A 26,477-nucleotide genomic window follows, 5' to 3' on the forward strand; every position below is an offset into this window, starting at 1 on the left:
TATTGAAAACTCACAATTCTTTGCAGAATGGAATTTCCATCCCCTGTGCAGTTCTAGTGTTTATGCTCTGAGCCTCTGCCATGTGTTTTCATTCCTTTGTAAGTGTTATCCAGTTGATTTCAGCACGACTCTTCCTGTATGATACTAAGCACATGCATGGGAATCTATTGAGCATTTGCCATGTTACCTTGGCACTGGTATCTGAACTTACATCTTAGAGAAACAGATAATGCTAATATAGAATAATGAAATAAGATCTCATTAGAAACAGGAAAACAAAACCTGAGAGCAGTTGCAATTTACTGTCAGCTCCCAAGTTAGAAGTTATTTATGAATAACAAATGCATGGTGAAAACCATGATCTATTTAGGAAAAGAAAATTCAACAGCTTTCCCAAAAATGAATTGTTAGTTACACATTATCCTAAGTGTTTTAGTTGCAGTGGTTTTCGGACCAAATTTAGTGAGGCATTACTAATTGTTTTAGCAAGATATTAAACTTTTGTATTCCAATTTTCTTTTCTTTGTATGTTGTTTAGCTTAACCACAAGACTTTTTCTTCAGAGTATTGTTGCAATGGAAAGGAACCAACACTCCCTGGTGGGCTCAGTTCCAACGTATTTTTAGATTGTGACTTGCATATTTCATGATTTCACATCTCAAGTGTGCCAATTCCTTATAGAGACATAATCAAATGAGTTGCAGGGCAAGAGCCATAATGCTCTGTTGCTAGCATTTCCATTATTGTCCCTTTGCCTGCTCTAGAGAGTTTCGGGGGGGGGGGAACAACTCAATCATATGTATGAAAATACACATTTATTGTGTAGAGAAATTGCATAAATTATATTTGACTAGATGCAGAACAGGCTATATAGTGTTCTATTCTACATATGTGTGCTGTACACAGTATAAGCATTACTGCCCATATATATATAAAGCATAATCTGTTCCCTCTCATTCCATGTGTAACCATACATTGTAATATTGTAATACATGTACACATGTAATATTACATGTGTAACCATAATGCTAAAACATAAAGAATTCAGGAGAACGGACTTGTTACTTTCAGAATGGCACATGTGTAGAGTAAAACAAGAAAATGAACCTGTTCTCTTTCTGTATTATACAGCAAAAATCTTCACTGTATCTGCATATCTGATAATAGGTACATAATCAGGCAGACGACAGTTCCCACTAAAGTCAGTAGGGCTACCCAAATGATTAATGCTTAGTGAGTGTTTCAGCAGCTTTTTGCCCTGAGGCTGCAAAACAGTGGCTGAATTTTCAGAAGTGCTGCTCCTTCCCGTGCCTTTTGTGTCCTCAATGGGAAACTGCACATTTCAACTCTTGCTCAATTTTTGGTGTTGAAAAACACACTCTGCCTTTAAAAAATATTCAGACAACAGCAGTAAAGGGGAAAAAAGCCTGTTTTCCAACTACAGATGCTTTGCCAAACCTCACAGTCCTTCACTGACCTCTTCTTCCTCTTTCTGTGCACTTCAGTAGCTTTGAGAATTTCTGTCGTGCCTCTTTCTCACCCATCTAGCCTGATTAGATTATACGTGTTCACCAACAAGTTGCTAGCTCAAATTTTGTCAGTGAAAGCTTTTGCAGAGAAAATCCATGAAATGGATTCAAACCCAAAAATTATTCAAAGAAACCTACCTACTGCTGGCATGGCTGTTGTGTTATATCTGGTCAGAAGAAGTTCTGTCACATAGGAAGCTCTCAAAGTTTGATTACTTTAAATTCTCTGCTGCTAGGTCCACAGATACCCAGTGCAAAAAACTGATTCAGAAGACAGTCTTCCACCCATGGAGGTTGTTCTACATGACAGCCAGAGATGTGCTCAGCTCGCTGGCATTCTGCCACAGGCAAGGTCACATTGACTTTCCATGGACTGTTATCTTATCTCCTCCTCCCCCTTATTGCAGCCTCCTTTGAAACAATGGAGTTGTCAGCCTGCATCTGCAGAGCTTTCTTGGTGACCAGTCCAACGCTTCAAAGACCACATTTGGTCAGAGAAAACATAAGCCAAAGAAAAATGCACTTTTCCTGCCCACCTTGCTTCTAATGTTCCCATACTAAAAGAAATAAATGGACACTAGCTGTAGCTCAGAGAAATGAAAAACCTCTTTTTCTAAATTTGCTGCATAATTTCAGGAGATACCAACAATGATAATTTCTCTTACTAAAACCTTCTAAAGAAAGATTAAAAGTGTCAAGTCTCCTTGCAGACCAGCTGCCATGGTACAAAACATTAGCAATACAGTGAAGTCTAATAAAAATTGGCTGAAGTTTTGAAAAATTGATTTGCTGCAGAAAATTAGCCAAAATTGCTTACACTTTTCTGTAGTTTATGGTGATGTCTTTGCTTTGGAACTTGTCCCAGAAGTCTAATCAGGTCCAGAGACAAGCAAAATTTTGCACATAAGAAAATGTATTTTAATGGCCAGAGTGCTGGGCATTGGAAATCCCACCACCTCCCTGCCATGTTTGCTTTTTCTACTGTGCATAGCCTTAAAACCAAAACCAAGTCAGCAGTGAAATCCATAGTGGATTTTTGTGAATAGCCTTGTTAAGTTTTCGGAAATTTCCCTGGAGTTTCTTTCCAGTGTTGAGCTGAGTTGTTTTTTTTCATACTGACACAGACTGTGCAGGTCCAATGTTGCTGATCTGTAGTTTTACTGCATCTTAGGCAAGGCAGTTATTTTCTAGGCTCAGGTTGCCCATTTATTAAAAAAAAAGGATAGCGATGTTTAGCTATCTACATTTCAGACCTGCCAAGACTTCAGAATGGAAGCATGTTTAGAAATCAAGGGCCTGGGATCTGAAAAACCCAGTGCAGGATTTACCATATGTGTTATTTCATGCGGTCGGTGAGGCCAGTACTTACCTGATTTGCCACCTGACTTCGTGTTCCTGGCAGCAGCCAGCTACAGGCAGAATACCTACAGATGTCTGACTAACTTCCATGAGGAAATGACTAGCAGCTAGTATCGACCAGTTGTCTCTGCACTTTAGAAAAAAACCACAGGCTTGAGCCAAGTCTATTTTTATTGACTCCAGACTGCCTTGCCCGCGCTGGAGCCACGTTTGTGCCCACTTGTGTCAACCAGGGATAACTGCCAGTCTGCAAGCTGTGTCATGCAAAATTCAGATCTGACCACCATACAGTACCTCCCAGCGGCATCTTCATCGTATGTATCCTTGTCACCTCATCCTTGAGCTTCCCTTCACAGTAATATGCTCCAATAGTTTCACTGGCTTGTTCCCTCTTCCACACCACTGTTTTGGCTGTTGCTCTCTTTGAATCTTCATTAACTTCCAGTGGTTCCCGGTGCTGGTTTGTCACATCCTCCTGGTCTCGGTCTATTGTGATAGACTCACGGGAACGCCATTTGGAAGTGATACAGATAAGTGATGTCTCGGAGTTGCCCACCAGAGGGAACGAATTGATCAGTATAAGGTCCAGTGCCGCTTCCACTTTACCTAAGGAAAAGAGCAGCAAGTGAAAAAAATTTACTGCAGAGTTTGAGTATGTGGCCGATCAAATCACCAGATAAGCTGTTTTACCCAGTACTCAGGTTTTCTCTGGTTGGTGTCTTGCACAGCTTTTGTGCAAAATAGGAAGTTTGTAGATTAACTATTCTGCTACACTGACTTTAGGATTTACTTTTTATGTCATGAACAGATGGAGTTTGTTCTTCTCAGAAGAGGAAATAAACCTCACAAACTTGTGGAATTTCTTTTAAGAGCTGTTGCAGAAGCCCAAGTAAAACTGTGGGTTGCAGAAGCAGATAGATCCTTGGATAGTTAGGCATGTACATGAATGCCTCAAGCATGGTGCTTTGCTGGTAACAGGGTCAGTAGATCCTAAGGCTGTAATTTTAATAGTTTTTCTTTTATGTCCTTTACATGGATTTAATACGTATGAATTGATGTAAAGCAGATATGTCTTTCAGTTATAGGAACTGGTAGTACTTTGAACACTTGGAGTATTTTTTTTCAGCTGTTTTATGAATTTGGATTAATGATTTCACAATCATTCACATGTTAACCATTCGAAGCCCTAACAGGCAGCAGCAAGAAGCATGGCACAAAGAAACTTTCTCAAAATCAAAGAGCAAGCAGGCGGCACTAGTAAAGCCATTTTTTATGAGGTTAGATTTAAATCAATCCAAATGTCTCCCTTTGATCAATAGAACTGCCAGAAATACATGGAGATGGAAGTTCTTTGCAACTGATACATACAAGCCTAATTAAAACAGTCTCTGGCAGAGTGCCGCAGATTTAGTTGTTCAAATGTGCATAGCAGGTGGGAGATACAGCTCTCCTATAATCAACAATTTGCAAATAACAGGCGTTTCCCTTTACTTTTGAAATTCAGGGTAAGGAGAAGGGAAACAGTAACATTTTTTCCAGCTAAAACAGGAAGAATAATTTATTTCTTTTATTCATCACATCTATTTTCCTGCTTTGGATAAAAGTATATTTTGCATTTACACAGAAAGACCCAATATTTAGTGCCGCTCAGCTTCCAAATGTTTCTCTGATTGGAAGGAAGGGGTATAGTCTTAGATAAGGGAGGTCAAAAGGTCTTAGTGCTGACTGCAGTCTTTGCGTGCGTCTCCGTCGTGCTCGGGGCCAAGGGAGGAGGTCCTCCTCTGCTTTCAATGCCAGCAACCACTCTGGGGACTGAAGTATCTTGACAGCACACTGACACTCACCACACCCAGCCAGTCTGCCACAATTACCACCCTTTAATGTGCCAGCCCAGATAACTTGCAGTTACGAAATGGAGAAGTGAAACCTTCTGGAAAGGATGCAACGGCCGTTAAAGTTGCATAAAGGTGCGGGTCAGCGACCTCAATTCATCCTGCTGCACGTTACAAAAACAAATCCTTTGAACAAAGTTAAAGAAGTATGTGATAGAAACGAGGCCAGACTCGTGCATTCATTTTATAGGGCATTTATCTCAACATTTTTACTTTTATATGAGGAACATTTGTGCTCTTACTATGGGTCTGATGCATCAGCTGAAGGCAGATGTAATTCAACAGTCACCAAGACTGAAAGCAGAGGGCTTCAGTTTATATCAGCAAGGATCACATGCCAGGTAGAGATATTCTTAAAATCATAAATTGCAAGATCCTGATTTCTGCAAACTTTTGTGAAACTCAGAACCAAATCTGCATCCAAATTCCGTGACTTAATGTGATTATCTCTGTTGAGGTCAGGCAGGGTGCTGCAGATCAGAACTGAAATATTCTGGCGTTTCTGCCTAGCATCCACAGGGCACAGAGCTGCAAGTGTCTTTCCGATACAGAGGTATGGACCCAGGTTGCTGGGGTCCTTCAGAAGATGGCTGCTCGTCCAGGGCTCCAATTCCATTTCTCTAGCATTTCTCTGTTCCTCTGACTTCCAACACAGATTGAAAGGTGAAAATAACACCTCTCCCCTCTCCTGCCCCCTGCATCTCAATCTTTTAATATGCTGAGAAAAGGTAGTAGGAGAAGTCTGAGTTTTGAGGACTAGCTTTCATGTTGCCCTTAATCCCTATGCAAGACATAGCAAAGCAATATCATATCAGATTCAGGGCATTTGCTGCATATTTTTCTGTTTCATTGTAGTAGTACAAATCATGTAATCAAGGTGTAGAACACCCATAGCTCAGGCGTGTTGCTTATTTACACTTATGATTATTACAGATGAATCAAAATCTAGCCACTGGTGAATGGATACTGTTCTGATTGATTGTCTAAATATAGCTGGTTTTGTGTCATAGTAGACACTGCAGAGTAACCCAGACACCTGCATGAGGCAGACAGAGCACAGATGGAGCTTCGTGTATTCCTGGAGAAACACTAGAAGGCCTTTTGGTGTCTAAAAGGCAGTAATATCTATGCCTAAGTAATATCTATGCCTAAGAATCATACGCAAAGCATGATTTTGGCAGCTAAGGTTTCACAGCTGGAATATATTGCAAGCAGAAATTAAAATACATCCAGGTGAAAGTTTTGCACTAAGAAAAGCTATGCTTTAGGTGCATTTTGAAAAAAAAAGCACCCTAGCAGCACATTGACTTGATGGCAACACACTTGTTCAACTCAGAATCTATCAGGACTGGCATTTTAAAGTCAGCCTAAGGCCTCTAGGTGATAGGAAGGCTTTCTTTGACTCCACTGGGAGTTGCTGCCCTCAGATTGTGGAAAAAAAGCCAACACAGAAAAGTATAAAATGCACATATGCTTTATGCTTAGGGATTCTTACAGCATCTCTTTCTGGTAATGCAACTTACAATCATGGAATCCTTTAGGTTGGAAAAGACCTTTAAGATCATCGAGTCCAACCATTAACCTAACACTGCCAAGTCCACCACTAAACCATGTCCCTAAGCACCACATCTACACATCTTTTAAATACCTCCAGGGATGGTGACTCCACCACTTCCCTGGGCAGCCTGGTCCAGTGCTTGACAACCCTTTTGGTGAATAAATTGTTCCTAATATCCAGCCTAAACCTCCCCTGGCACAACTTGAGGCCATTTCCTCTTGTCCTATCACTTGTTACCTGGGAGAAGAGACCGACCCCCACCTCTCTACAACCTCCTTTCAGGCAGTTGTAGAGAGCAATAAGGTCTCCCCTCAGCCTCCTTTTCTCCAGGCTAAACAACCCCAGTTCCCTCAGCCGCTCCTCATCAGACTTGTGCTCCAGACCCTTCACCAGCTTCGTTGCCCTTCTCTGGACACGCTCCAGCACCTCAATGTCTCTCTTGTAGGGAGGGGCCCGAAACTGAACACAGCATTCGAGGTGCGGCCTCACCAGTGCCGAGTACAGGGGACAATCACTTCCCTAGTCCTGCTGGCCACACTATTTCTGATACAAGCCAGGATGCCATTGGCTTTCTTGGCCACCTGGGCACACTGCTGGCTCATATTCGGGCAGCTGTCAGCCAACACCCCCAGGTCCTTCTCTGCCAGGCAGCTTTCCAGCCACTCTTCCCCAAGCCTGTAGCGTTGCATGGGGTTGCTGTGACCCAAGTGCAGGACCTCGCACTTGGCCTTGTGAAACCTCATACAATTGATCTCAGCCCATCGATCCAGCCTGTCCAGGTCCTTCTGCAGAGCCTTCCTACCCTCAAGCAGATCAACACTCCCACACAACTTGGTGTCATCTGCAAACTTACTGAGGGTGCACTCGATCCCTTTGTCCAGATCATTGATAAAGATGTTAAACAGGACTGGCCCCAACACAGAGCCCTGGGGAACACCACTTGTGACCGGCCACCAACTGGAGTAAACTCCATTCACCACCACTCTTCGGGCCCGGCCATCCAGCCAGTTCTTTACCCAGCGAAGAGTACACCCGTCCAAGCCATGAGCAGTCAGTTTCTCCAGGAGAATGCTGTGGGAGACCGTGTCAAAGGCTTTACTGAAGTCTAGATAGACAACATCCACAGCCTTTCCCTCATCTACTAGGCGGGTCACCTTGTCCTAGAAGGAGAACAGGTTGGTCTCAAACTAACCCAACTGTCCTTGCTAAAAAGGAATTTACCTAGTTGGGCAAAACAGGCAAATCCTACCCTTGATGTTAATGAAGTATTTGAGTGTGTAAGGACCAAATAAGGACAACAGGATTTAGCTCTCTGAGAAAAGCACAACAAATTCAGACAGGAAACAGCCTGTCTCTGTATCAGTGACAATCCTCTGTGCTTCCTTGAAAAAGTCCTTTGACTCCTGCCCTGGTCCTTGAAGAACTGACCTTATCAGGAAGGCAATTTGCTGTGTGTGCAAATAGATTTGGAGAAGAGAGAGCACTTGCAGAAAGCTAATGCTGGAAATGGGAGACACCATGCAGAGAGGATTAATTGCCCAGTATTTATGACACACACTCATTTTGGTGCAGTGCTTTGCGCCCTTCCAGCACAGAGAAAATGGCATCCACTAAAGCAGTAAACCCACTACAACCCAGATGGCAAAATGAATGCAGGGAGACCTTTGCAGTTCCTCCCGGCCCACTCTCAACTGCAGGATTGTGCTCTCTCTTGCTAGCTGATACCTGGCTGTATCTTTCACAGCTTCTCTAGTACACATCCACATGGGGAAATTCTGCTGAACAGAGAATAAGTGTGTATCACGCTGTCTCTGCAGCCCCTGTGTGCTCTCATTCCCATTCATAGAGGCACAGAGGCATCATGTTTTCTGTGCTGTGTTGCACCCGCAAAACTCAGCCAGGACCAGCTGCAAGAAACAGCTCTCAGAAATTCCCTGGAACATATCCCAGACACAGGTCTGCTCAAAGAGCAAGAAAGTCTCTGATAAAGTTTAAAACATCACTTCCCTAGATCGGAATTGGTGCTAGACACCAGTTCGGGAATAAAACAATGCAGCAATCTTGAGCTGAGATAGTTTAATGCCATAGATGAGTACGCACAGCAAGTCTTACGAGAACAGGAAAGTGTTATGATTTGTCCTTTCATCTCAGAAAGTCTCTGCCCAAATAGTTCCAGATTTACACTGTTAACCCTTGTCTCGTTCCCAGGAAAACACGGAAATATGCAAGACAATTTCTACCTAATGTGAGGTCTTTGCGAAGTTGCCTGTTAATTGGAAAAGTGTTCAATACTGTGGAGCGTCTAACACTCCTCTACCGTAACAAGCAGCCAGAGTGGTCAGCTCCATCAAGGAAAGGACAAGCATACCTCACTGCCCCCACAAACTCGTATTTAATCACTAGTCCATAATTGCACGGTGTATTGAGGATGCAAAGTTCTGAGTAAATGTTTTAGCTATTAATACTGAGTAGTAGTGGAAGGAAATAAATCATTTAGATATTACGAATCTAATGATGTATTTATTCTCCTTATATTTGTAGAGCTTTATTATTAATTGCTTGAAGTGACTATAACCTGGAAGTCCTTCCCTTGGCATTTGGAGCATAACAGAGGAAAAAGAAAAGCTGTGGTAAGGGGTAAGTGGAAAGATTAATACTTTTAAAGTACTAATTATTTAAGAGAAGAGGGGAGGGCAGAAAATTCCAGTAAATTCCACCCCTTTTTTCATCAGGTTAAGCAAGAGGAATAAAAGGAATGTAATTTGAAATGCTTAGGCAGTTCTTATTTTTTTTACCATTATTGCTTGGAACTCAAATTATTTCTGCTATTAACTATCTGGGAATATGAATGCAAAACATATAGCGAACAGGAATGTAAAACATATAGCTACTATACTAGCAGGGAAAAAATAGAATCTGTGCTTAGTTTAGGTTTGGTGTTATGCTGAAAGTAAAACAGTCAGTTGCATATGATAAAAATAATTTTGAGACTGATGGAAACGTATGTCCCAGACTGTCAAGTCATCAACCCCTCCTCCTTCAAGTCTCTTAAAAAACAACACCAAGCACTCCCTCTGCTTGAAAGAATAAGGTTTTGATTTAGAACAAACCTAACCTGCTAAATAGCCTGCACCTCAGTATTTCTCATTGCGTGTTGTTTTGTAGTTACAAGTTCAGCTGTACCCTCCTCAGTTGTATTTTTCTGTATAAAATCACACACCGGATTAAAAGAATGTAATTAACCTATTTAGGAATACAAATGGCAATAGTGTAGAGAATTTTGCTGAAAAAGTATAGCATTTGATTAATTCTTAGTGAAGTACTGAATAAATTACATTGAAATTTTTTTTTTAATTAACTAATTATACAATTTGGAAGATAATCAGGATGGAAATAATGCAAGTGAAATATGAAGTTAACAAAATAGAGACCAAATCCCCATGTCTCCTATCCCTTAAAAAAAAAAAAAGAAGAAAAAAATAGAGTACTCTGTACTTAATGTTAAAGCTAGTCAGAAACTAACCCAAAACATTAGCTGTTTGGGGATATTTTTCATATGAAGAGTGAAACATATACCTCACCAGAATTTGGCAATCTTTATTTCCTCTTTTTCTGTGCACTCGACATTTCTCTTATCAATCTTGGTTATATTTTGTTCCTTCTCTAAAAAAGTAAATAATTTGGGGAGCCTTTGAAATCACATATTCATTTTATGGGCTCAGTAGTCTCTTGGTGTCCTGGAAACTTCATCTGGGACGCAAAGATAGCAGCAGCCCAGGTAATTTCTCCCAGTGAGTCAAGTTCTCCTCTGACAGCTCAGTCCTCCACAGGAAAACAAGGCTGAAGTTATTATTAGCCAAACAGATCAAGATTCTCTGCCACACAGCAGCAGCAGCATGGCAAAAAAAAAGAGAGACATACATGCTGCTGAACAACAGCTCATAAATGAGCAAAAAGTCAGGATTTCCAATAAAACCTTTCTTGTTGTGCACGGAAAGAGTCTTACTGCTTGTACCTTACATGATGCTCCTGGGCAGCTGTGGGACGGCTCACAGCTCAAAGAATACCGAGACCTCTTGCCCTTTATAAATAGGGCATTATTTGTGGAGGGAAGGTATTGAGAAACTAATAAGAGACAAAACATTAATGACAGAACATCATATTGCTCCTTAGTAGTAGTGGAAAGACCAAGCACAAGGGTGAAAAATAAAATATTCTATCAAAGCTACTAGGACTGATGGTTTCTTACAGGCCCTTGGGTACATCTGGAGCAGCTGAAGGAAATGCAACGGCCTTCGTGTAGAGTGAAATGGTTTTCTCTACATTTCAGTTGTTTCACAATCCATCAAAACAATCTTTTAAGATGAAAAAGCCAGAAAAGAAACACTGGTGAAGCTTGGTTGGGGGTTTCCCAGTGATGGTGCCTAAATGTGTATGTGTAAGTAACCAAAATGTAGACAGACACTTTCTCATGACTTCTCCTTAAGTGCGGTTGACCATAAGCAAGTAAAGCAGAAAGCAACATGTCAGCAGAAATTACTTGTTGAACAACCAGCTGACAATGTGCTAGGTAATGCTGAAAAAGGATGAGGAATGTGGGAAGGCTTGAGTAGGACAGGCTTGTAGTTCAGCTACATCTGGCTGGATTTGCAGCTAGCCAAATACGGGTACTACCATCAAGAAAGTACTTGCAAGCAAGAATAAATATGTCCATAACAAGGCCAAGGGTGGTCCTTGTAAGTTGCATTATGAAGCTACTATGCATACTGCAAACGTATACCGTATGTTGTTTGTGTGTGTGCCAAGCTCAAGCATGCAAAACAACATAGGTGGTCAATTAGTCTTCACAGGATATATCAGTGCATACAACATGCATAAGGTTAACTGTCTGGAAGTGTTCGTGAGCATTGGCTGCTGGACAGACATACTCTAATATGTTCTTGCCTGTACAGTAGTGTACCCTCACTTTGCCACTGACTGATTTTTCTGAGTAGAGTAGTGGGAGATGTTTCTGGTGCTAAGCACACTTTGTGACTAACGAGGCTGAGGTCCCTGACCAGTGGCAGGTCTGGGGTGAACAGCCAGAAAATAATACAAGAGAAAATCATCAGCACGATCGGAAGTGCAGATGGAACTGCATTGTCAACAGAGACTTGCTACGCTCCAAGGGGAAATTAACCAAGCCACTTCATTAGACAGGCTGACACAATGCAAAAAGCAAGTAAGTACCAGGCAAGCAAAATACTGACCTTGAAGCAAAAAGTTTACATATATTACCCTTGAATACAGAAATGTCATTTGTGAACCTGTCTTTCAAAAATCCCTTCAGAACTTAGTAAATGCCTAATATCTTCACACCCTAAAAGTGCTTGCGTTTCCTAGTGATGAATTACAAAATGAATTTTGATGGGATTTCTTACTTCTTTATGATATGACCCTTGTTGAACGTTATTAGTGTATGTTCTTAGTTTGGGTGTTAGTTGGAGAACAGTTATCAAATCTGTACCCTAAAAAACAATCAGCATTTTAAACTCCTTAGAGGCAAGTCTCCAGTTCAGACATGGGCTAGTTCTTTGCCATGTGTCTCCACTGAAACTGCAGTGGAACAGCATCCTAAATACAATCTTGCCAGTAGCACAGGGTAGATGCTGTCTTTGAAGGACAGTTCTTCACTGCAATTTCTCCAAGATTTTCATCCCTCCAGTTCCAGATAGCTCTTGCGTCACACTGGGAGCTGACCATGAAACTATACATCTATCTGACACAAGTGGTAGGTGCATCCATTTTTGGTTCATTTCTTCTGTGCCTACCTAATCCCCTCCACACCACAATGACTTCTTGGTCTTCCATGGAAAGCTGAACAGGGTTTTTGTGTGTTTAAGAGACAGATCTGGGCCAAGCAGGCTCAAGTTTACGTGACTGATACAGAGCAGGTTTCCAACCCAGGTAATTCTCATGGTGAGTGCACGAAGTACCAACTCCACATCTCCCGTGCCCTAAAGCCAGCTGCTCATCTGGAGTCAGTGTCTCTGACCTCTATGCTCCCTCTTGTCCACCTAAAGCCTTTCAGATGAAATTCTTGGGGGTATCAGACCATCTCTGCAAAATGTTACAACTTTGCTTTTTCCCCCTGAAATGAAATTTCAGCAAAAAAGTAATCCATCCAACCAGCTTAATTATAACAAAATACCCAAACAATCCAATATACATCGGTGTATATATATATATATATATATATGAAATCTGTATCTAAAACAATAGCATATGTTAACACTGCACAGGCTGAAGCTGTTGTTTTTGGCTTCCAGCTGCAGAGGAGCAATGAATTAGGTCACAGCTGGAACTTTTTTCTTTGCGAACATATAGCCAGCAAGGTAACTAAAACAGAACAGCTCTCTTTCTCCCATAAAACACATCCATCGATTTTGTAGTCATGATTGTCCTAACAGAACTGTGCAGAAATACCAACATTCAGCAGGTCAGAGATTCAACAACTGATTTCTGTGGCAAGCCCATCATTTCTGGATTACATGAAGGCTACATCTCAAGAAGAGTCTAAATTCCTTTTGAATTTCAGACCCATGAAAAAAGCACCAGGATACTGTTCCTTTTGGGTAAATAACCTAAGTGTGACAGGCAGATGCAATTGTTGGGTCTCACAAATCAAACACACTTCAGGACAAGGAATGAAATATCTTTTTAAATTTCTTTTGCAATTCACATTAGTAGTTTGATAATTTAGGTGTCTGAAAGGTTGTGTGTCAGTGTAATGCCTAGCCAGCATAGTTTTGAAATACCTGAAACTCAAAGCTCAAATGTGGTTTGTGTCCACTGCTTTGGCTGTGGAAGGCTCAAAACCCCAGCACTGCAGCTGTAGGACAGACTGTTTGAAGTTCAGGTGCCATTTTGGTCTGACAGCAGCTTATTTTAAGATACTCACAGAGGCCTAGTCCCTTTAATTATGGGAAGAATGGCATTCGTGTTCACTGTCACAGGCACATATTAAGCAGAGGTTAATACAGGTTTTCTTTAGGTTAATTAAGCTTCACAAGGGAAAAACAAGTCTTGAAACAGAATTATTCTTTCCAGTCTAACTAAAAATTACGATTTCTTGTAATTTTGAAGAGCCTACAGCATCATAATGGTGCTTGTGTCTCTGGTAATGTATGTTAAAGGCTTCTTAACTTTCTAAATATGTAAATGAGTCATATAATAATGATTATAGGAACAATTAATGGCTTTTTTTCATAACACCTACTGATCCCAAAGAAAATGCAGCCATCAACAGGGATGATAGAGAGCTACCATTGAATGCCACTGCACTGTTAGGTCCACTGTAACCCCTTCTTAAAAGGCTAATATAACCTTTTGAGTCTTTTACCATATATGGGTCCAACATCTAAATCACAAAAAAAACCCCAATCCAGTATTTTTAGAAACCCACTGGATCTAAGATTATTGGTAGAGCAAAGCTATAGTACAGAACATTCTGTCTGTCTTGGAGAAAGGAGACATTTGACAATGTATTTGTTTCCTGCCAGAAACAGTCAAAGAAATGTGCTCGAAACTTATTGTAATTGTTGCTGGTTTCCACAAATCTCTTACTGACAGTGGCCATCTTGTGGGCCATCATAAAATAAGGCCCGCACATGAACATTTCTGAGAATTAGCCCACTGTGAGAAGCTGCAAGCAAATTTCCAGACCATCTGAGGATGTGGTTAAGAGGCAAAAGCCAAGTTCAGACACTCGTTCCTTGCTTTGTCCTCAGCCTTCCGAGGGAATAGGTGAGTCTGTGGCTCTTCTTGGGTCAGGACTTAACAGATCGTACCTAGCCACAACCTTGGGGTTTGAATCCATACTTCAGGATGGATGCCAGGATCATTTTGATTCTACAGAATGTTGACTGGAGTAGAATCAACCAAAAGAAAAACACATGGTGATGCTCAGTCTAGTTTCAAGAGTCCCAACAGGATTAAATTCAACCCCTTGTCAGTTTAATTGAACATGTGCTATGGCAAGCAGTGACCGTGCAGAAGTGAGAATTTGTGTATATTTTTAACATTACCTTCCAAATCAGATCTTTAGCTCTAGCTGCCAATGGAGTACTGTTATTAACCGCCCCCCGCCCCCCCCCCCCCCCCCCCAATTAAATCAAAGGCTGTTTCTTGTAATGGGAGCCAAGCCAACGGTCTTCACTTTGGAAAAGGGTGGAGTGGATTTTGTGCCTACCCAGCAACACACCCAGAGAAGCCCACGATCATCGGGGACAAGGTTAAGCCAGTTCACTGTCTGCGCAGAGCGTAAAGCCTCCCCTGCTCAGGGAATGTCAGTCCTGCTTTCCTGAACTCCGCCTGCAGTATCTAGAGGAAAGCGGGCTCGCATTGTCTTCCACCACTCGCCCCAGGAAACATGATATCATTCTCAAACAAAAGCGGGAAAGCTGACAGATCTATTGAGATGGGTGTGACTACAGCACACACCTCGCTGCTCAGCCCCTGTGGAAAAGGCAGTGACTGGCAGCTCTTCAGTACTGAGCTGTCTGCACTGTCCATGTTTATAGCTAATCTCCACAGCCCACTTTTGCTTCTCCCGTACTTGTGATTTAATGCACGTTGCTTGCTTCCTGTGTCAATTCGGTATATGTTACCACGTAGAGAAACAGAAGAGACAAGGAAAAAGAGTTGGGGTAACTGAACTCTCTTTCCTTCTCCATCCATAATTCTTACAGCACCAGATATCTCCTTAAAGTGAAAAGCTGGAAGTGATCTGAGGGCTAAAGAGGTTGAATCAATGTGCAGCTAAACAATCAAGAAACTTAAGCCACAAAAGATAAATTGGTAAACAATATGCAGCCTATTACAGCAATGGCTAGATAACAATACTTCCAAACACGCATTCAACAGATTTTAAACACATTTTTTTTCCTGTATTAATCCCTAGCCTTTTATAGATGCCAAAAGTAACATCTCAAACTAACTCATTCGCTTGTAATTTCACTTAGCTATTAACATGCTGGTAATCGAGAAGATTTGGAAATTGTAAAGCAAGTTACATGGCAGTGAGAACTTCTGCCTTTTCTTGCTACTTTCTGGTTTTCATTGCAGCACAATCTGCAGTTTTACAGCACATTACCTTGTTACTGTGAGATGGACTGGAACAACATATGCATATCTCATTGAAATGGTTGGTTAGGAGTCAGTTAAGAGTCTAAGGTTATTGTGTGAGTTGTATTTATCTTTTACAGGCTTTTCTTGGTATGTTACCCAAAAGAAACTCTCTAGAAAATCAAAATACAGATGGTGAAAGCGATACTCAAATGCTGAGCAACTAAGAATCCAATGGGAAGAGCGCAAGCTTCCTCAGGGCTCTGCTTGCGATAGCTTCAGCAAAGCTTCTCTAACATTAATGCTCCGAATACTATAAACTACATTTGTATTAGTATAATCTTACTGTATACCTTTCTGCAGATGTCTCTTATGACTAACTTTTTACTTGCTGAACTAACGACATTTGCTGATACTAGTGAATCATTCATTAGCTGTATTTGAAGTGATTGATCTTATATATTGTGCCTTTTTCTGCCCTTTTTGTCCACTGACTTTTGTCTAGATTCCAGTTGTGGAATCTTGACTAAAAACTTGTGTAAGATCAGATACTGGAATACCTAGAAACGTCAACATTTCCTACCGCACAGCCAGTTCATAAAGTCAGTCACAGAAAAAGTCAACACTTAATCTGTACTTCGAGCAGATATTCAATGATTTCAAAGTAATGAGCTTTATGAAAAAGTTAATACTGTTAGACAGAAGAGAACTGCTGTTGCGATGTGAGTATGTGTGAACAAATTACTTCAACAATTAAAAAGAGGTAGCAGCGGATTCTACATGTAGCTAAATCCTCCCCAGTAGCTTGGCCACAGTCCTGCCCTCGGTCTCTGTGAGAGCACGGCACAGAGATGAGTGGTCTCACTGAAGCAAACGCAAGCACTTAAATCCATACAGATAAGCGCTGGAGTAAGGAGTAGGGAGTCATGCGTTTTGTCTGCACATGGCGTGAGAAACAAGAAAGGCATGACAGGTCGACTACAGATACTAAAGCAAAGGCTTACCTGAAATCATCAGGCTGAATCCGTAGAGAACCAGATGTGCTAAAGGGACCATGCTTTCCAAAATATATCCATCCAGTTCTTACAGTCGCTCATGGAGTATCCTTTCCTTGGGGCAGACGTTTACTGGTCACTCTTCTCCTCCATGGTATGCTGTTTACAAGTCAGAGGCAAGGAATCACGGCACTGGAGCCGGCTGGAACAGTCTCATTGCTGTCTGAGTACAGGGAGTTTAAGTTCCTTTTTCCTGTTTCCTTTGTAGATTAGGATGGGAAAGGCAGGATCTTAAAGGCATTTTTGTATCAGCAGGACTGCAGGGCAGTGCAAATCCCGTCCATCCAGCAATACATCAAAACAGTTATCTGGAGCTGCTGGAGAAGCAGGGGACTGCTGTTGGTCACAGTCAGCAAAATAGGAACAATGATGGCATCCTCCAGTAGGCGGGAGAGTGCGAGCAAAACGTCCTCAACCTAGGTACAGTAGGTGGAAAGTGTCATCCCCTTCTCAAAGTGCAGATCTGCTAATTTCTCGGGGTGCTATCATCTTTCCCCTTATTTATTTAATCCACATGCAACCTGCTGTCTGCAATGCATCTCAGCACACAGTAATAAAAACATGAAGTAAACAGTAACAAAACAACCAGCTGAATCCAGTACAGACCAAAGCCAGCCACAATCCAGCAACCTACTCCATTATTTCATGTGCTTCGCTGGAAACAATTTTTCTCTATGTTTGACAATTGGAAACAGACTGAAAACTTGTTGCAATAATAAATTGCACCCAGGGTTATTATGACTTCAGTGGGATCAAAATGCCACATCACTCAGGGGGGGTCTCAAAACTCAGAAGCTAAAAGAAAACATGAGGAAAAAATACAAAGAAAACCACAAAAAAATTAATTAAATAAATGGAAAAGCAGCACTCAGATATATAAACAGAATTGCAAATAAAGGGCAATCTTATTTACCACTTGACTAAATATAACCCATGACAATGTAGCATTTGAAAGTCCTGTAGTTCTGCCAAGATGCTAACACCCAGAATGACTTTTACAGAAGTATAGAAGAGCAAATGTTCAGCATCATTTTGGAAATGGGGTATGGGTTGATCCTACTTTGATTTAATTTCCTTAGGAAGACCTGTTAGCCTTCGATTGCTGTAGATTTCACAGAGGAAGTGCTTTACACCCAAGATCTATTGCCATGTGGACAGAAGGGTGTCACCTACAGCAGATTTCAATGCATTAACCCAGAGCTGCTCCTTACATGCTGCCTGCCCCCTCAAAAAATATAACTGAAATCCAAACCAAGTAGGAACAAACTGAAAATACCCTCTGGGTGCAAAAATGCATTGTGAGGTCCAAACACTACTAAAATTCCATTTTGAGACTTAAAGGAGGCAGATTATAAGATATTTATTTACCTGGTCTGGTTCTGGACCAAAATACACGCATGTATTTTGTCCATCTTTGATTTTTGAGAACATTTTCTTCTACTCTTAGACACAAAGAGGCAGTGATTATCCACACTGTAATTGCACATTGGCCTTTATAAGCCTGCTGGTATAGGCCCCTCCAATATCAGAATACTTAGTGTATTACCAGATACTAAGTATTATCATAATTTGTCCTAGTGGATAACTCTGTTCTGTTGCTCATTTAACCTACTTCTAATGTGGCCTATCCTTAATTTTTTTTTCAGTGTGTTTTGATTTGGTGAGAGCAAGAGGTTAAACAACTTCAGTCAAGGCTGTGGTTCTCCAGACTGTTATTGTGAGCTCAGAGGGCTTTTTAGACTTTTCACTCCCCAGGACATAAACAGTTCACTGAGGGGAAATGCATCATGTGTCCATTTTTAATGCACGTAAATGCAAAGCAATGCATATGAACTGCTGCTGATACTGATTTTGGCAGTATGCGTAATTGACCAGGTCAGCTATTCACTATTTTTTGAAGAACCAACTTGTGCCTGCTGGTCATTTCATCTGCGATGACAAGGTAGCTATCTCCAGGATGAGAGCAGACAGCCTAAATATGCAATACTCCACAAATACATGAAGGTTGCAAAGACTTGCTGAAGCCAGAAGAGAGGAATTATGTACTTACCCAAGTCAGAATTTGGTTGGGATACCAGCCTCAGCAGGCTTATGTATATAATTTCATTTTTGAAGAAATAAAGAAGAGCATCTATGATTCAGCAAACATTTAAGTACTTGTTTATGTGTAATGGGTGTTTAAGCTTAGAACTGTTTCTATTTGGAAGGCCTTTAAGTGCCATAGTTTGATTATTGCTCCCACTGAAGTAAAAATCAATGACCTGATAAGCTTTTGCTAAACTGTGGAATTTAAAGGATTTCACTATCCTGGCTTATTCTTACTCATATTTAAGTGTTTACCAGCGCCACCTCCCATATTTTGATACTTATATTTCATGTTATTAGAATATGAGTCTTCCTAAAAGTAGGCCATATCAATTTTCTGTCCTGTGAACTAAAAACTCTATGATCTGATCATTCCTCTGATTACTGAACAACACAGAAGTTGTTCTTAGTAGAATTGTCTGTCCCCTCCACCAAGCAGCAATGATATCATAGCAGGATCCCATGCACAAACCCATCTCTTGCTATCTTGTCCTCAGCTTGTGTTGACAGATCTATGAACAAATCTCAGCCTGCATTCACTATTACAGAGCAGAAGAATTGGAAATAGCCTTCTGGCAAAACCCGATCACCAGTAAAAGAAACTGGGCTAAAAGTGAGGATGGCAGGAAGAGTAAAATATGATACTGAGTTACTCTAGCTTTTGTTGCATGTGGACTAATAGAGGCTGTTGACTACTGGGCTGGCCAATGAGCATGTCCATGGCATGTCCTCAGGTGGGTATGTAGCTGTATTTGGCTGCCACAGACTTCACCCTTTGTCTTTTCTAAAGGTAATTGGAAAGACCCAGAAAGGCTATGCAACCCCATGCAATTTCTGAAGTGTTCCCCTCAGGAATATAAGTTTTGTTGGTGGTTAACTGCTGATTAACACATATCAGCATTCACATCTAAGTTAACACCCATCACAACGCCATGCATGAGTTTTTAAATTAGTTACAGCAGGGAAACAAATTGTCTTTCAACATGTAAATATAACCCTAGCATTAAACATGGCTTTTCATAACTCTGTTTGCTGAAGGCTAATTTTATGATATGTCAAGTGTCCTGAACTCCTGGCTCCAGGCTTTCCTCTTTAGATAAGCAGCACGCTTGTCTCAAGGACAATCCATTCATACATGCTGTAGCGCATGGAAATATGTGAGGAGGAAAAAGAAACAATGCCACTCCACACTTCTTTAATCAGGTAGATGTGTTAGCAGAAAGCACATATCCTCTCACAGTGTCTGGCTGTATTATGCTTTTTGGAAACAAGCCATTACTTTGGCCTTGACATGATGTTAATATGTGTTAGTAGGAGGCAGTAAAGGAACTTTAGGAATTATTACTCACCACAATCAGCTAATGTGAAGCAGAGGCTCATGGAGTTGGAGATGGAGTTTAAGCTTCTTTTCTTAAACAGATCCTGTTCTCCCCTACAGAGCAGCCTATGCCACTGAGGCCAACCACAGCCCCTAAGCCATCTATTTTGGATCCCCTGGAAGTGACAGGTAGCAGCCAGGTGGACATGTGCTGTTGCTGGTCTAAGCGGTCAGGATGAGGACTATCCCTATGCAATGCAGTGGCAGTGTAGAAACTGGAGGGAGATAAAGGTTTGTGCGGTACGTAGTTAAAGGTAAGTCTTACTAACATGGAAGGGACAGTGTGGAAGAGTGGTGATACTGTAATAGGTGGTTGTGAGAAACTTTAAGGTGCGGTAGAAAAAGTAACAGAGTCTGTTTTTTGTTGCAGCTCATTCTCTTGACTTGGCAGCCCGTGCTGAGGAGGTGCAGTTACTTCTTGCTTTTTCTACTGCCTCTTCTGCATATCCATACTCAAAAGGTAACTCAGGATTGCAAACATACCTATTATCAGTTTTTTTGCTCAGCGTTTTTGTTTTCTTCTCAAAAAAGAGCTTCTCTTGGATTTTCAGGAGACCAGAGTCTGGAAAATGGCTGAGTATTGAGCAGTCTACACAACAGCCTCAGCCAAAGGGAGCTGTTGCTTTCCTGTCTTCCTTGCTAGTGAAATGAAAGGGAATTTACTACAATTGAATTAAACACAGGATCTCGTGGGAATCTCAGGTTTCTCTCATGTGGAAAGTTCACCTGATGAAACAACACAGGAGAACTTCAGGGCCTCTGTATCAGTAAAGTCATTGTGAAGGACATCAGGCTGTTTGACTGAGATCTATACTCTGGAACCTTTTACTCTGTGAGTCACTTGTATTTTGCTGAAATAGGCTTTATGTAGATTTTAGAATGGCCTGTTGTCAGCAGAAGAACAAAAAAATAATTTTTGTTTCCCAATTCTTTGCTGACGAAAGGGACCAAGACTACTTTAAAAAAATGTTTGGAGAAAGAAAGTGTGAGTAGTGAAGTTAAAAGCAGCAATGGTGATGGCCACTGATGATGTCAAACACGTATATGAAATCACGAGTGAGAGGTAAGCAAGCTAGTTATATCCCTCTTAGTTTGTATGAAAAGGACAAAACTGCATCCTTGTTGTCACTGCTTTTTGAGCCTATTGTTTTGCTACTTTAGAGCACGTCTGCTCTGTTTTTTAAAAGATCTCCTAAAATGAGTGATTCTGAACATGTGCTAAATTAACCCCAAATCAAGCTTTTGTTTCTCCGCCAAGTTTGGATCAGATTCTGGGAGCACAAACGTAAGTGATGTTAATACACCTGCTGCCCCAAAGTCAAAAGAAGTCTGGAGATGAATGAGATTATCCAGCCTGAAAGAGGCATCGTCCAACAGGAGGTAAGCAGAGCTCATACAGAAGCTACAGAGTTCACAGTTTTTCTCCTCTATTCTGTTACTGCTTTTCCACTTAATTTTTCTACAATACATTTTGAAGGACAAATGAGTCTTTATGTTTCATGGTAACAACTGTATATCCAAATGTCTTTAAGATATTAACATTGAATGACCCCAAATGATGCACAGCAATAAAATATGACTGCCTAAAGTAGCCCGGCATTAATGAAGCAAATTTCATATCTGTGCAATTTGGAGAGATAAAGACTAATTGTGTAAGTCACTTAATGCACGTGAAGTTTGCAGATCTCACTATTGCTTCCAAGGACCAGGAAATGGGTCATGCTAATTACGTCAGGGCTTTCATCCATTAAGGTTACAAAAATTCATTCTTAAAATCCCGTTTGCCTGACCCACTATCTTCCACTGAATTAATCTCACACTGTTAATGTGATTCTAATGGTAATCTTTATTTGATGACTGCATCATTTAATTTTATTTAACTTTGACCAGCATTCAACAAGTGCAACTTAGTGATAAATTTGCTATCTGGCTCTGCTTCCAAATTTATGTCACACTGGGATCGGCTAAAATCTTGTAGTGATATGAGAGCCACATGCACACTGTTGGTGAGCTGCAGTGTAACAATTCCTTCTCTTGAACGCTCCAGCTTTAACTTCAGTCTTCTCTCTGTGTGAGAGAAAGATTGCTAAATGGCAAATTTTTTTGAGAGTTTGAACAACATAATTTTAGCAATTCTTGAAATATGGAAGTGTGAAAGACATGCACATCTCATCTTAAGGTGAGAAGATAAAATGCAGATTTACATATAGGTAAAGAACTTCAGTAACTTTCAGCTCAATAATCCTAAAAAATTATTAAATACAGCAAACTTGAACACAAGTCGAAGCCATTAAACAAGCTCTCTTCATTTAATTTGGAAGAAAAAGAAGGAACAGGAAGGATACTGAAAATTTGAAGGCTTTATTTGGAATTTTATCTCTCATGCATAACTGTTGGGGTGACTGATACTATTGATAATTTCTGCTATAATCATTATTTTATTTTTCTTTTTCTTTCTGATTATCAGAGGTGCTGAATCCCCCTCACCCCACTTGAAATAGTACTTGTGGGCAAACTCTTGTTGTATATTGGAGACAGAGGTCTTGCATCTTACTCATCTTTTGCTGCACAGCAGAAATCTTGGGCCTGATCCAAAGATACCAGTGCTCAGTGAATCAAGCTCAGTCACTTTAAATGAATGTAGCTTTCAAGGAATTAGCTTTACAAGAGGAAACAAGAGCAGACCATTCCACACTTCTGGCTCTTTTTTTTTTTGTAAATGTGGGAGGCTTCCTCCATTTCACACATTTGGCATATTGTCCAGTTAGACCTCCTTCCTGAAAGGAGAACCTGCGAATGTAGACCGCAAGTCAGGGCAAGGAACATTTCTTCCTCTGCTCCAAACTTCTGCCGATCCCAGCGAATGATTGCTCAAAACTGGGATTTGAATTCAGATCATCGCTGCAGTTATGAAATGCTTAAAGACTTCCTCTTTACTGAAGAAGAAAAAGATGACAACTATTTTGTTTGGGAGTAATTCAGTTCCCTTTCCCAGTGATTAACCTGCATTTTGCAGCTTTGCTCTGGCTGGACTTGTCACCTACTATATATATATATATATATATATGTATCTATATATCTGTATAGCGGTCAGCTAGTATTCACTGTTGTGCATGTGTTCAAGTGCACTCCGATTTTATGCTCTCTGTTGGAATCCAAGGGTTTTTTTTTTCACTCCAAGCAATTGCCACGTCCATCCCACCCAGATGCCTTATCACTATAAGACATGTTTCCAAGGAGTTTACTCAAAGCAGATACTTTGCAGAATAGTTACAAAGTAAGCATTTTAATATCTTTCTTCTCAAACTAAGATATTCTTATGGCTGGTCTCATCATAAGGTCTGCCTTATGCCTTGTATTTTTGTTTTACACTTGCAGCAGCAAAATAGAAGTGTAGTGAAAGACTTTACAACCACTTCACTTTGGAAACATATCCCTCTGATTGTGAAATAGCAGATACCAGCACTAAGAAGTATTAACATCAATGAATGTCACCAGCCAGAAAGATCTAAAAAAGAATCTCAGTGTTCTGCCTGCCTGGAATTGCCCACAGGAATGCTGCATGTTGTCTTCTAAGCTCACTAACGCAAGGAAAAAATCAACTCATTTTGAAAGAAAAAAATATTTTTTTTTTATCACAATGAGAAGCAGTGAAGGTAAGGTGAAGCAGGAAGACTAACGAGAGGGTTAACTCTTGCCTGCAGCAAAAATACAGTTTGCCTGGAGATACGATATCCCTGAATACGGGAGCAAGGTTGGTGCAGCGTTATCCCGTCATGAGCTGGGAATAAGGACAGTAATTCCTATGCTTGTCTTCATGCAAAGCACAAACATAACATAGAAATAACAGACCCTTTGGTTGAAGATTTTGAAACTGAAATGCTTATTTCCATGCAGTGTGGCAGTGAAGTGGGATGTGGAGTGACAGCCACTGTTAAACCTGGTATCCTAACGCCTCAGTGGCATCTTCCTGGAGGAGGACCAGGTTAGGGAACTTTTAAACAAACTGGACATACGTAAATCCATGGGGCTTGCTGGGACACACCCACGTGTGCAGAGGGGGCTGGCTGATGGCACTGTGAGGCCGTTCCCGATTATCTTTTTTTCATGGTGATAGGGAGAGGCTTCTGAAGACTGAAAGAAAGCAAATGTCACTCCTATCTTCAGGAAGAGCAAGAGCGAGCCAGGGAACCACAGGCCGGTCAGTCTCACCTCGATCCCTGAGAAAGTGATGGAGCAATTTATACTGGAAACCATTTCCAGACATATGAGGGATGGGAAGGTGATCGTGAGTAGATAGCATGGATTTGTGAAGGGAAAATTATGCTTAACCAACCTGATAGCCTCCCACAATGAGGTAACCAACAATGAGCAAGGAGAGATGTGTGGATGTTGTTTACCTCCGCATTAGCAAGGCGTTTGACATGGATTCCCATAAAATCCTCATAGATAAGCTGACAAAGTACGGGTTAGGTAAGCAGACAGTGAGGTGGACTGAAAACTGGCTTGGGGCTCACTGTGTGACCAGTGGCCCAATGTCCAGCTGGAGGCCAGTCAGTGGTGGCGTACCCCATGGGTGGATACTCATGCCAAGGTTGTTTAAGCTTTTCACTAATGACCTGGATGATGGGGAAGAGTGCACCCTCAAGAAGTTTGGAGATGATACAAAGCCGGGAGGAGTGGCTGATGTACCAGATGGGTGTGCCACTGTTCAGAGGGACCTCAACAGGCTGAAGAAACGGGCAGACAGGAATCGCATGAAGTTCCACAAAGGTAAATGCACAGTCCTGCCCCATGGGGAGGAACAACCAGGCATCCATACACACTGCAGGCTGAGTGGCTGGAAAGAGCTTTGCTGAGAAGGACCTTGGGGTCCTTCCTGGTGGACACCAAGCTGACCATGAGCCAACAATGCATGGCAAAAAAGGCCAACAGTATGCTGGGGCGTGTTAGGAAAAGCATTGCCAGCAGGCTGAGGAGGTGTGATCCTTACCTCTACTCAGCCCTGGTGAGACAGGTGAACAGAAAAGGTTTTAAACTTCTCCATCCCATAGATACTGTCACTAAATTAATGTCCTCTCAGTTTGAAGTCATAGCATAAAACACATAAAAGATTGCCTGGGTAGACAGACCTGTGTTACTGAATTAGTGTCTTGATATACACACAAGAGCTTTGGTGAAAAAATGCCGCGTGCCTGGTACTTAAACTTGTATTAAAAAAAAAAAAAAAAAAGATAAAAAGAGTTAAAGAAAAGGTTATTTTCACTGAGACTTTAGGAGCTAGATATGGATACAATTTACTCAGCTTACTACTGGGAATGAGTTACTAATCTCCCAGAAGGAGATTAAATGCTTGCTGCATAGCTCACCATTTAGAATCCATACAGTTCTTTTCAGCCACGGGTGCTATGACCCAGACCACATGGACCATAAGGATGAACTGTTAAAAGGAACAATTGACAAGATTCTCAGACAGAAACAGGTAATCTGGAGTTCCTTCAATAGAACAAGGAAAAGAAGAGCATGCTGGAGAGAGGGCTTTTATGACAGGCATCTCCTGGGGAACACAACAAAAACCTGTAAACTTTACCATGCTATCTTACAAGATCACTACCAAGGAATAAAACCATTCCCTGCCCTGAGTGAAAGTGAATTTAATGCAGTCTGTTTATTCAGTCTGCAGCTTTTTTCCACTGTTCATTAAAATATGTTATTGTAGCACAAGTGGAATTCAGGAGGCGATCTCTCCGGCTGATGGCTTGATTGGTGAGAATGTTAGACTTCAACTTTATCTCAGCAAATAATGGGCTCTCTCTGGAATAGCTGAAACTTTGACAGGAAGGAAGAGACATTAGTGGGAATTTCCCCTAGATAACAGTCCTTGGTTTATAGAAATCCTGTTCCATTATCTCTAAATATTATACAGACATAAATATACAGAGCAACAGCATTTACTGTGCTGAATCTGGAAACACGGTGCTCTCTGCCAGTATCGTCAATATTTTCATTTTACATACCTCTTTATACTCAAAATTACAATCATAGATTTGGAGAAATTTAGTGACAAAAATACAGAACTTCTATTTTAACCGACTCAGCGCATTTTCTAATTCTTTGTCTACCCCAGTTCTATAAAGTGAAGCATATAGTCTACATCTTTTTCGGAAAACTTTTCTGAGACCTGTAACTGTAAATCCAGACCCCACTGTTTTTTATTATTTTTTGTAAAAGGCTAGGGTACTGTCTGGCTAAGATTCCTATCTATAGTCAACTGTGCTTTTTTCTCTTCAATCAGGACTAGCTTACAACATACCAGGTGGAGGAAATGATCAATAGGTAGTTTATAATTACATTACATGTAGAATGTAAGGGAAATATATATATGGAAATTTTGTTTTATGTAAATGTCTTCTGAAATTTCTGTATCATAAAGCACACTGTTATTTCTGCATCAGTCCTGTTTTTGTTCTATGTTGAATCTCTTTCTATGTATTTTTGTCAAAGTAGAGGTTGCAT

At 40.9% G+C, this 26,477-nt stretch overlaps 1 protein-coding gene across 1 annotated transcript in view; it reads right to left on the reverse strand.

The window, feature by feature from the left end:
- Positions 1-16,659, reverse strand: part of TEK (TEK receptor tyrosine kinase) — a 41,966-nt gene extending 25,307 nt beyond the window's left edge. Inside the window, exons 1-2 of the mRNA XM_075526496.1 lie at positions 16,448-16,659; positions 3,183-3,494 (exon numbers count right to left, since the gene is read on the reverse strand). Coding sequence (XP_075382611.1) covers positions 3,183-3,494; positions 16,448-16,499 — 364 coding nt within the window. The 5' untranslated portion in view covers positions 16,500-16,659. The remainder of the gene's footprint in view (positions 1-3,182; positions 3,495-16,447) is intronic.
- Positions 16,660-26,477: the final 9,818 nt, after the last annotated feature.

This window comes from Mycteria americana, chromosome Z (assembly GCF_035582795.1).
Source record: "Mycteria americana isolate JAX WOST 10 ecotype Jacksonville Zoo and Gardens chromosome Z, USCA_MyAme_1.0, whole genome shotgun sequence".
Classification (NCBI taxonomy): domain Eukaryota; kingdom Metazoa; phylum Chordata; class Aves; order Ciconiiformes; family Ciconiidae; genus Mycteria; species Mycteria americana.